Here is an 11,933-nt window from a genome sequence, read left to right as displayed (position 1 = left end):
TATATATATATATATATATATAATCTTCCTCTGTAAATATCTCCCTCTTTTGTAAATTTACGTTCGAAACAGCTTAAAATTAAGATCGATACAGTTGATAAGTACCACTAGTTCGGTTTTGTATAATACTCTGGGTATTTCCTCGAAGCTCAAGGCGTTATGCAAGAAGGATAGCATATAATCGTTGCACACAGTACAACGATTCTTCGAACAGATTCGAAGCACAGGGACGAGATAAAAAGACCTACGTGTATAACCGGTTAGAAACATAAAAGTACACGATTCCCGATAAAACATTCCGATATTAAATCGCTCTAAAATGATAGAATCGTTATATCAATATTCACGGTAGTGAGCCCCATACGCGCATACACACACACAATGTCCGTGCTTCGTTAATCGTTGATTATTGAGACCGGCTTGCGTTTCGATACGGGACAGAGAAGTCAAACGGCTTGACTGCGCCGCGGTGTTTCACGAGGACTTTGAGAATCGGCCTTCTCGTCTTCCACTTCCGGCACAGGGTTCTCCCGAACACGGAGACCTGAGTCTTCGTGTAGCGTAGTCTGACGCGCCTCAGAGCGCACAAGTTTAAAGTGACCGGCAGCATGTTCGGCATTACGTCGGTCGCACTCCTCACGTATATCTCCAAGTTAGGCGAGTCGCGATAAAACCTTCCCGACGCGATCGAGTTGCTAAAAGTGCCGTCGGCGAGGAGTTTCGCCTCCTTCAGAGCCATAGTCAGGTCGATGACGCAGCCGTCCGGCGACGGGCTGCGTATGTCGTTTATAACCGCCATCGGACCCTGCGATTGGTCCTCCTGCAATTTCACGTCCATCACGATGTTGTTCCTCGACAGAATGCTCATGCTCGAGAAATCTTTCTGCAGCAAATCCATCGGGTATCTGTTCGAACTACTGTTAGATATCAACTGTCTCTCGCTGCTCCTATCGCCGGTGGCCCTCGACGGCGATTTACTCTCCGTCGCCTCGCCGTTATCCCTGAGTGACAACTTCGGGATAACAAATTGCAAACTCGGCGACCGCTGCCTCTCGCGAAGTTGCTTGTCATTAAGTGGATTGGATTTTTGCAAGTGATGCGCGGTCAAGGCGGCTAAAGAACTGAAGGACTGCGAGTCCGCGTTGTGCCGCGAAGGCACCTTCGTCGCGTTGAAATTTACGGATTGCGCGTGACTGTTGAAAGTTAGTCCGGCTAATGACGAGAAAGTCGTGGGAGCGCGTTTGCAATTTTTCGGATCGTCTGTGCTGTTCGAACGGGACGCGGTGGAAGTCGAGTATTGTTCGGGCGAATCGTGTTCTTTCTTCAACGAAAGTTTCGGTATCGTGAACGTAAACGTGTTAAGCTTATCAACTGAAACACCTTACCTTACCGATGAAGTCCAGTACAGCACATGAAACATGAGAAGAAAAGAACAAACACATGAGGTCATTAAATTGTTCCAGCTAACGGATTAAAATGATAAAAGTTGCAGCGCGAAAAAAATATTACGTGCAATTAGAATATCTTAAAGCGGAAGAAATGCAATCTTATGCAACATATACCTGCATGGGGTCCCGATCGTTCCTTGTTCACTGCCGAATCTGTAAATATATTTTCTCCCATTAGTCCATCCATCCAGTCGCAAAATCCATGTCGAATAATTATAACCACAGACTCACCGAGAAAGAATATAATAAGCGTACCGATATTTTTTGGTGAAGACTCATGCAAGATAGTATTGAGCGCTACTTCTGCGTTGTAGCCTGATGCGATGATGTGCTCCCGCAGTTTGGATTCAGTCACAGAATCACCTATGACATTCCTGATGGACTCCATACAAGACATCAACTTTACCTTCTCCAACTCAGAAAGGCTGCATTTCTCTTCGTCGGAAGACGCTGAAACCTCAATATCCTCGTTGTCTTCGACTATATCTGGCTCTGTGATGAATGAAGCTATATTTTGTTGCTTGCTTCGGTCAAACAGGAACTGTTGTGCTATACGTCGAAGTTGCAATTAACACAGTGTCGTATCTTATTATGGATGTGATTAAGAGGTCTGTAAGGCAATTTCCAAGAACTTACCGCTAGGCGACACGCAGTAATCATCTTCCACTGAATGCCCGTAAACGTCGTCATAGCCATCGTACTCTGCGCAAAGTATGATTTCATGATTTAGCGAAAATTCAAAAGTTGCCGTGACGAAGAGCTCAAAGGACATAACATTCGCAAGCACTATCAATCGTAAGTTTGCAATAATAAGCTAACTAATCACGTAGAGAAGGTAGAGAGATAATGTTGCAACGACCTCCGGATTTCACGATTTTAATAATTGGATTAATAAGGATTTACATATTACGTATCAGCTGCGGTCTCGCGACTTACCGTCGGAATAGTTCATACAACGGACGTCCCGATGCCGCGACATGTTTCACGTGTAATTTTGTTTGACGGAAGAAGTGAAGCAAGTACGCTCTCAAGACCGTAGATTATTTACAAACTCTCATGTCACACGAGATATACACATAACCGAATTACAAATTGCGGGCACAGTCACAGCTGGAACCATCCTTCCTTCCTTCCTTTGATATATAGTCTAGTTTACACCGGTCACTCGATACGCATATTAACTTTTTATCAAGCCCCATCTACATAGGACGCAGACGTAGACGCGTGATATCCAATGAGCACGCAGCTATCCTAATAAAGCTGTACGCTCATTGGACATCACGCGTCGCATACGATGAATATTTGCATCTTAAGGTTGGTCTACATTAATTGCAAACACACGCAACGCTTGTTGCGACACAGAAGCGTTGATGGTACTGTTGACGCTTCTGATTGGCTGTCGCAACAAACGTTGCGCCTACTTGCAATTAATTAGAATGATCTTTATGTAGACGGGGCTTTGGATTACCTTGGATTATTTTCCAGCAAGAAACAAATCGAAATAAGTGTAGGGAATATACACTAAGTCCCGGTCTACAATAGGTGATTTAAATCTTAAGGCCTGTATTCATAGTCGGGTCATATATTTAAGATTGTCTCAAGTTCATCTTCAGATGCTGCGTCGCACATTTCATTGGCTACGAAACATCTCAAGATGAACTTGAGACGGTCTTAAATATAAGATCCGATTATGAATACTGGCCTATGAAATTGACCAATCACAGTTGATTATTCTCTTCACATTCGACTGCGATTCGTCAATTTCTTAAGACTTAAAGTTTAAAACACCGATTGTAGACCGGGACTAAAGGTAGAATGGAATTTAATTGACCAATTATGATTAAGAAATCTTAGTTCTTTTTACCCTGATTGATCAATTAAATTCCACTTTATTTTCAGTATGATGTTTTTGAACGCAGCCTTGGTTACGTTTCAAACTATCGCTTCAATCATTGAAATCATAAAAACACACGAAAGAATGTTACAATTGTTTATTTACAAATACTTGTTAAACCATTTCTTATCAAATGGCGTTTATTTACAAATACCTGTTAAACCATTTCTTATCAAATGGCGATATCCAATTATGACAACCGATCATATTATTTTGCACCATATATTTCCAAGTCCAAAGATGTTTGTTGTTCTCCTCTAACCACTGGTTTTTGGCCTTCTCCTCATCCAATATTTCCTGACTGACGGCCATAGCTTTGAATGGGAGTATAAACGCTATTCGTTCTAATACTCTCTTTACCTAAAGAAGATATGAATCTTGTGCAATAACATATTCGCGTTTCTTCATATTTTTCTGGTCAAGAAGACAATGTGCGTTACAAAGTCACCTTTTTTCTTTCATAAGCGTCGTTGAGGATCGTAAAGAATTATTATAAAAAGCAAGATACTTTGAAAATAATGAGAAAATATAGTATAACATAGTAGAAAACATAGTAAGACATAGTTATTAGCGTACCTCGAAATATTCGCAATTGCCACCGATTTCTATAATAACACGACCTGCTTTAATTGGAGTGACATAATGATCAATAGAACCTTTACCAGCGCCCATACGATGTCCTAGTCCCTGTGTGTTAAAGCATTATGTAAAAAATTATGTTTCACTTAGTTTCATGCTTGATATCGTAACACTTAAAATATTTATCACACCTTCTTTGTAACCGGCTGCCATGGTGCGTCCACCCGCCAAATTGCAAATATCTTATTAAAATCGAGGTTTCTAAGCAGCTTCATACGTATCATCTCAAAATGACTATGTTTCAATCTGCCTCCTCCAGTAGCCTTTGGTACAGAAAAAAAAAAGTATATAAAGGGGGTTGTTCCAACATAAGGAGAACACCTAGATATCTTCTTTGTTTTTAATGATATGGAAAATGTTAAAAATCGAGAAAATGACCGTAAAAATGTTTCCTTCCATGGTATTCCTCCTTCGAAACTATTCAAATTGTGTTCTAAATGTTTCCCATATCGTAGAAACAAAGGAGATATTCAGATGTTCTCCTTATACTGAGATATGCTATATATTTATAATGTCTGTATAATCTATAATAACAGCTATTTTGTTATTAAACATAGTGTTTAAGACTGACTTACTATAATACCGAACTGCTTATACATAAGAAAATTATGCAAATTCTCAGGTCCTCGCATGTATCTCAAGCGTTTCTGCATCTTAGGGGCACGCATTCCCGGTGGAAATTGCGGAACTTTCTCCATTACTTTCAACTTATATCGCTCAGGATATTCAATCTCTGGAAACAGAAATTTCATATATAAGAAAAGAAAAATTCCTGTATTCAAGTACACATAACACATCAGAAAATGAACATACCACCAAGTTTTATCGGAGGAGGAAAGGTTTTTAACCCGGCTGTTTGTGTAACTGATGTGGATTTCAATGCTGTGAAAATTGTGGTGCGAAAACTTAATTTGCACGATACATGACAATTGAGGCCGAATTAGAGATCATGGTCTCAATACAATTTCATTTATAACATATAATTTTCGGAAACTTACTTGAAAGCAACATCCGCCCCGCGTTTCTGCATGCTTGTAACATTTTTAGGTTCAAAAGACAGAGTTGTCGAGCGTCGATTATGTGATGTAACAGTTGAGTAAATCTAAGAAAGAAAGAAACAAACAGCGTATCTCAATTATTTTAATTATTCGGAGATGAAAAAGCAAAAGTAATTCAAGATGTCTCCGTTATGACAATTTTGTCCAATAGGTTATGTTATGTTAAACTTAGGTTAGTTGAAATTTCGTCGTCAATGTGGGTCATTGTAATCAGACCAAAAGAATTCGGAACGGTGGATCCATCTAACGGCGCATCGTGCAGAATATCAAGCAATTTCGAATTTAAATTTAATTGCTCGGAATATTCGTTAATTGTTAACTACTCTTCACTCAATCGAACTAAATCTCGCGTAAATATAATTAAATCAGGAAATAATGCATTTTTACAAGCTTCTAAAGTTATTTAATATCACCGACAGAGTATTCTCGCGCGATATTTCGATTTTTTCTTCACCAATAAGAGGAGAAAATATAGAATTCTTTATCATTCAAAATCAACACGTAGTTTTTCCATGAACAAATTTGAAAAATACAAAGTTAATGTCGGATAAGGATATAAGAGAACAAACACTCGTGAATAACAACGTGCACAGGATGTGTCAGAAGCCATGCGGCGTATTTCCTCCGAACTAAACGTACAATGTAACATACACATCGAGTGATAATTTATTTTTTTATATATATATACTATATCGCATTTCATCGGAATTACAAAAAAATTAATTACACAAGTTAAACCAAAGTCCTATTTTTATGCTGTGTGTAGATGTAACTACATATTTTAGATTTATCTCGCGGGTCTTTTTATACGTCAGTTCACGTCGAATATCGTTTTCTTCCATTTCTTCGATTTATAAATTCTAGCACGGAAAGAGAGGAAACAATTGCTTAAAATATATTGCGAACGGTGGAAAATCTCGAGATGCTCGAACGGTAAATCGCCGACACTAAACGTTAATTCCTTTAACCGAGACACAAACGAGAAAATATGCTCTATATATATACGGCAAATATTTTTTTGAGGAGAGGGCTTAGTGATACGAAGCTCGATATGTTACAATTACAATATTTTATATATCTTTGATGACGGTTTGATGGTAACAACAGGTAAATACTACATATTGTACATTGAGTAGGCGATAGTCGTATCTTATTGTATAATTAGCGTATCGGCGGCGCCGACATCGATGTCGACAACGACGACGGCCACGGCTATGACGACGACGACGAAGATGATGACGATGAAGATGACAATGATCATGACAATAATGATGATGAGGATGAAGATGATGCCAATGACGATGATGATAACGATGACGACAACGGCGGCGGTATCAACGGCGTTTCGCGTCGGAGGACGCGCGCGACCGACGTGGCGATGGCAGCAACAGCAGCAGCAGCAACAATCTCAGTAACAATAACAGCAACAGCAACGATGACGATAATAATGACAGTAGTATAACTAACAATAGCCATAGTATAGTATAATAGACACTGTGATAATAATAATATCTTCAATGAGAGAGAGAGAGAGAGAGCGGAGGGTCGTTCTCCGCGCGTAACTTTTGGAAGCTATTTCTCGTTTTCTTTCCTCTCCAAATGGTTTCCCATTGGTTTCCCGCGTCCCGTGAAGCCTCACGAATCCCCGTATACACCGTCCTAATAATCGTCTTCCTCCGGTAACCGTTCTGGACTCGAAGGATACGTGCATGCGCGCGTCGTCGCGATATCCTCCGCAGGTCGACGATCTCATGAGACGCGTTCGCCACCGCCATCGCCGACGTCGTCGTCATCGAGCGCAATTAGCGACTACTAATTACCGCTCTCTTCTTCTTATTCTTTCCTTCGTCGGTACCGCTTTATCACACTTAATGTAAATAGGGCGACATCGTGTCCGAGGAATGTGTGTGTATTGCGTGTGTGTGTGCGTGTATGTGTGCGCGCGAACGCGGAGTAATCGGCGTTGCGATGAATCTATCGTGTCGCTAATCAGCAAAAGAACCTAGGGGGAAAGAGAGGAAATACTGGAAGGACAGGTGCGGCGGGCGCGTCGCGGTACATTGGTCGTGGACAAAGGGAATTTCCGCGTAGAAGCGGCACGAGTCCAGTCGTGGGAAACACGGAGAGGGGGAGGGAGAGTGGGAGGAGGAGGGGGACAGAAGAGGGGCTTTTGGCGCGCGTGGAGATTACCAGCGATCCTCCCCGTGCGCGTATCGCGAGCATTAAACGTAGTACATCCTAAAGCCGGTACGATCCTTTGTGCTCTTAGCGTCTGGAATATCTGCGAGGGTACAGTTGCCTTAAGTCTACACATTGTGCAGCGATGAGTATATATTCTTTTTACAATAGGAAAGCGCCTGGATGAAGTCACGACGATGACGATACCGATGAGCGCGTCTCAATGATACACCGACAATGACGCGTCGACTTGTTAACATTTGACGAGCGGACGAAGAGGATGGAGAGACCGAGGAGGAGATGCGAGTGGAAAGGAAGAGAAAAGAATTAGAACAAACAGACGGATAGATAGAAAGACGCGAAGGACGTTCGACGAGACGCAGGGACTGAAAGGAAGGGAAAACGCGTGTAACCAGAGGAATGATAACGCGAGAAAGTCGCTGTGTACGACGAGATACGCGGCGACAGCGGAGAGACATTCAGCCGGGACCATCAGGGGTTTCTTTTTCTTTCTCGACACGTCGATTTGACGCTCCGATGCCTCGATTCACGACGAGCACGTTATAAACGAACGAGCTACAAAAGCGCGCGGGTTTTGCGTCGTCGGGCGACTCGTGTGGGGGAAGGGAGGGCGAGAGATGCGTACGTATATACATGGAACGTCGTCTAACACGTGTGCCTTCATGTGTGTGTGTGTGTACGATGCGTGTGTCACGCGACGGTATAATGTATATGTATGTGTGTGTGTGTGCGTGTACTAACATATACAAGCCCACTGACCCCGATCGCGCGCTCATTAAGACTAAGTAAACGCTTATGGCATCTGATAATCACCGAGGACGCCCCTTATATCAAACGTCATTTAGGTAGTAATGATAGTGAACGATTAGCGCGCGCGCCTATCTCGCTTGATATTCGGATATGATCGATTCGTGCAAACTTTCACCGTGCTCGCCGACGAGTCTCGTTCTTTCGCGTTTTTATTCCACGGGGGAGGGGAGGAAAGCACACAACAAGAAATGACGCTCGATCAGTCGGTGTCGCAGCTGAGCACTGCGTGCTCGGATCCCGCGTTTTGCGTCAGCGAGTATTCTGACTTCCCAGGAAAACAAAAGATCATATGTGAAATTTGCCCATATATGACTACAATTACGTACGTCCGCGACGAAAGAATACTTATTCACAAATTATATGCGAATCGAAGTAGATGGTTCTGGCTGTTGTGTTTCTGACAGCACATGATATTCGACACTTAATTAAATGACATAATATAATTTGTTTTCATACAGACATATATATATATAACTACATGTATGGGCAAAATTCACATATGATTTTACGTAATTATATATATAATCGTATATAATAATTTTTTCCCGGGTCGTTCGCAGTTGGAGGTCAGATTCGCGACGCACCGCGACGACTTGATAGAAATTACGGTAGTTACAAAATAATCAAGCAGTGACGATTCTGTCGCCACGGTGCAGCGGCACGGCCGTTTTTCTGTCGGTTCTAGCAATCGTCCTGATGGAACTTGCCGCTTATGATCCGAGTGTCGAACGGCTTTATCGTTGAGCGTTAAACGCGGGATGCGGTTCTCTCGCCGTATGTACGCGGTCGTTGAGGATCGGCGGTGTATGTACATAAATCAAGCTTGACGCATCGCGGTGACCGCGGGGTAATCGAGAGATACGTATTCCGGCTGCGCTCGTACATTCACCGCCACTACCGAAGATCTATAATGTACGTGACGTGAATTGTAGATCCTCAGCATTGACGGTGAATACACGAGAACGCAGCCTTTGTCGTCGGGCGAAAGGCAACGTAGATCGCACTTCACGTTGATTGATAATAATATATATGTGCAGGGTGTTGGGGGGAAAAAAAAAGACCGACAAACTTTGAAGGGGAACGGAAAACTTCAAAATAAACTTTTTTTTGTTAAAATTAAGAAATGACATGCAGTATTGTTTTACGTTATATTGCTTTATCTTTTAGTTTTTCCCGAAAAACGTAATAATAATTTCGTAATTCTGAAAATTAAGTAAGATGTGCGGCAAACTGCATGTCATTTCTCGCTTATGACGTCCTCAGCCAGTATGGCTGCAGCGAGATAGCCGAGCTTTGACGGAGAAACTGCAATTTACCGTATTGTTTATTTATACATCATACAGCATTGAAACAAAACGTCGTAGAGAAAAGTAGTATTAGCAAAAAATCTTTCATCTTGAAGTCCTTTATTTCCCTCCAAAGTTTGTCGGTCTAATTTTTTAACACCCTATATATATATATATATATCTTTATATCTATATTTATATATATATATATATGTATAGTAATTATGCTATAAGACTAGATTTTCTCGGCGGGGTACTCGCACGTAAGTTGTTCCGATTTCCTCCCTCGACGGTTTCGCGTAATCGTTGCTCGCGTTTCTATTCGCCACTCACGGCAACGAGACGCTGTGTGTCGTTGCCACCGACTCGACTGGATCACTATTATTCCACGCGATGTGCTACGCACACACACACACACACACACGCACGCACACACCCACCCACCCACACACACACACACACACCTTACAGAGTTATACATACATACTTAAACACGTAGTCTTATAGATGTGTTATTATTATAGTATATATATTCCTGACATGATCCTTGGAGTAGGTCGCTCACTTCTCACACTTCTTCGTGTCTTACTTCGTCTCACTCGATCGTTTCGCGGTGATCAGTGACAGTTTGGAAAACAACGGGACGACTGTGTGAGCTCGTAACTATTTCTAGTCGATCGGGAAGAACAGACGGGATTTTTTCTCTCTTTCGCTCGTTCTCTCTCTTTTTTCATCGTCACGAGCGCGGCTGAGAGCACACAGACTAAACGAACACACCGAAGCTGACGGTGAAGAATTCTTCTTGTTATAAAGGTACACAGTTAAACAAAATTAAAGGCTGCAATATTTTCTTTTTCAACGAGTTACGCAACGCATCCCGTGTCCAACAGGAGAATTTCTTTGATTTATTGCTTCTTTTTTCAAGTAAAAGGTAATTTTTTGCGAAAATATTCTTCATGTAAAATATCGCATTTAGTAATTACGTAACTTTTGTAATTCGAAATATTATGTGTTACAGTGTCTAGATATTTCACATGAAACAAGTTTCAAGTGACAACTATTAACCCTGATTGTGCACACATCTTTTTGGCACCTTAAGTTCTGACCTGCAATAGGTACAATATGTTTTAAGCTTTATGCCTTAAGAAACTGACTAATCACAGTCGAATATGAAGCAAATAATTAACTGTAATTGGTCGATTTCTTAAGGCTTAAAGCTCAAAATATCTGTTGCGAATCGGTACTAATCTGATGCGCTGGGATCATTCACGTCCTCCCTCATCTAAAGTTTGCAAAAGTGCTAATAAAAATCTGTTAAAAAATCACGAGTAATCATATACTTTGAAATCTATAGAATAGAATTATGTGAAGGATCGTAAATGTTTTTTTTTCACCTAAATATTATATTTTATTGAAAAATATAAAGAGAAACGTAATAAAAACATGGGTCGGCTGGGGTCCGTAATGACCCCGGTGTGCACGATTAGGGTAAATATTGGAAGGCTTAAGCCTTCTCCGCCGCTGGACGATCGTGTTCCGCCACTCGACGTCCCGATGCGTCGAGCTACGATGTGTTCGTTCAGTTCACACCCGTCGTCACTACTGCACCTTACTGTGTCGTACACGCTACTCTTTGTATCTAGGTACGAATGCGAGTACACGGGTGATAAAGGATGCGCCTGCGTGGAATAATGGTAACACGTGTACTCCTCGAGACGTGCAGCGGTAGGTAGACACGAAACGACCGCTAAAACTGCTAAGGGCATCCTCTCCGAGTACTCGGAGCTATGAACACCGTTAAACACCGCACGAAGAGAGAAAGGCCGGGTAAAGGAAGGGTCCAGCGCGCGAACGGATATGTGATACGAAACGAGAGGTGTGATAGATAATCGCCTTCGTGCCGTCGAAGAACGTCTTCGTCAACCGTTTTCGGATTTACCGTCGCGGTAAATATACAATTATACACTTGATATGACAAATATGTATATATACACACACATACGTTGCGCGATACTTCGCAGCAGCTGAGCCGTAGTACTTAGATACAAATGTTCCAAGCGGAAGCGCGCAACACACACACACACACACACACACACGCACGCACACTTTACCGAGATACCGCACCTAAATACGCATACGCGTATCTAACTGCCAGTACTCAGACTTCTCGTGCGATCTCGCTAACGATGTCTCTCGCTCTCTCATTCTCTCTTTCTTTCTTTCTCTCACACACACACACACACACATGCAATCTCACACACACATATACACGCGCGTGCGACATACTCACATGAAAGCGCGCGCGAAGGGATACTCGGCGTTGATAAAAATTGAAGATCGCGAGTATTTTTTTCTCCTCTCTTTACACTTAAGAAGATCGTGTCGTGGAGTCCGGTCGAGGGGTAATCCTTCAGAAGCGCAGAAAGAAGGTAGCACGCGCTTCAGGGCGTCGTTAGTGTGTTAACGTATACGCGTTTCTCGTCGTCTCGGCGACGCGCTCTCGTTCGCATCCGCGTTCCGCGTCTGCCGAACGCGACTTTCTATATAGCCATACAAATGTAACTTTAAATCTGTAAGTCCATAATTAACATGCGCGCTC

At 42.1% G+C, this 11,933-nt stretch overlaps 3 protein-coding genes across 4 annotated transcripts in view; 1 reads left to right on the top strand and 2 right to left on the bottom strand.

The window, feature by feature from the left end:
• LOC106742355 (HBS1-like protein) overlaps nucleotides 1-2,622 on the bottom strand; it is a 5,798-nt gene extending 3,176 nt beyond the window's left edge. The window contains exons 1-5 of one of the 2 annotated variants that reach the window (XM_014615213.1): nucleotides 2,385-2,622; nucleotides 2,085-2,150; nucleotides 1,704-1,997; nucleotides 1,563-1,601; nucleotides 586-1,380 (exon numbers count right to left, since the gene is read on the bottom strand). In XM_014615213.1, coding sequence (XP_014470699.1) covers nucleotides 586-1,380; nucleotides 1,563-1,601; nucleotides 1,704-1,997; nucleotides 2,085-2,150; nucleotides 2,385-2,427 — 1,237 coding nt within the window. In that variant the 5' untranslated portion in view covers nucleotides 2,428-2,622. The remainder of the gene's footprint in view (nucleotides 1-585; nucleotides 1,381-1,562; nucleotides 1,602-1,703; nucleotides 1,998-2,084; nucleotides 2,151-2,384) is intronic. The other variant, XM_014615212.1, reaches the window with a different exon arrangement.
• An 802-nt stretch (nucleotides 2,623-3,424) lies between these two features.
• LOC106742351 (39S ribosomal protein L16, mitochondrial) lies at nucleotides 3,425-5,240 on the bottom strand. The gene is made up of 6 exons (XM_014615206.1): nucleotides 4,980-5,240; nucleotides 4,795-4,863; nucleotides 4,557-4,714; nucleotides 4,113-4,244; nucleotides 3,919-4,029; nucleotides 3,425-3,702 (listed from the first exon to the last, which is right to left on the bottom strand). The coding sequence occupies exons 1-6, from the start codon at nucleotides 5,020-5,022 to the stop codon at nucleotides 3,487-3,489; spliced, it is 729 nt and encodes a 242-aa protein (XP_014470692.1). The 5' UTR covers nucleotides 5,023-5,240; the 3' UTR covers nucleotides 3,425-3,486.
• A 339-nt stretch (nucleotides 5,241-5,579) lies between these two features.
• Nucleotides 5,580-11,933, top strand: part of LOC106742345 (prothymosin alpha-B-like) — a 7,514-nt gene continuing 1,160 nt past the window's right edge. Inside the window, exons 1-2 of the mRNA XM_014615199.1 lie at nucleotides 5,580-5,654; nucleotides 6,205-6,370. Coding sequence (XP_014470685.1) covers nucleotides 5,580-5,654; nucleotides 6,205-6,370 — 241 coding nt within the window. The remainder of the gene's footprint in view (nucleotides 5,655-6,204; nucleotides 6,371-11,933) is intronic.

The sequence above is a fragment of the Dinoponera quadriceps genome, unplaced genomic scaffold, assembly GCF_001313825.1.
Source record: "Dinoponera quadriceps isolate SergipeBrazil2010 unplaced genomic scaffold, ASM131382v1 scaffold629, whole genome shotgun sequence".
Classification (NCBI taxonomy): Eukaryota; Metazoa; Arthropoda; class Insecta; order Hymenoptera; family Formicidae; genus Dinoponera; species Dinoponera quadriceps.
The sequence above is the reverse complement of the archived record's forward strand: the minus strand, read 5'-3'. Positions and strand labels throughout refer to the sequence as shown.

Bases quoted from the DNA above. Each gene is read 5' to 3' on its own strand.
- LOC106742351 (XM_014615206.1), bottom strand. From the start codon at position 5,022: ATGTTACAAGCATGCAGAAACGCGGGGCGGATGTTGCTTTCAA. The intron at 4,864-4,979 runs GTAAGTTTCCGA...CAATTTTCACAG, and splicing joins GGGGCGGATGTTGCTTTCAA to CATTGAAATCCACATCAGTT. The intron at 4,715-4,794 runs GTATGTTCATTT...TTCTGTTTCCAG, and splicing joins TCCTCCGATAAAACTTGGTG to AGATTGAATATCCTGAGCGA.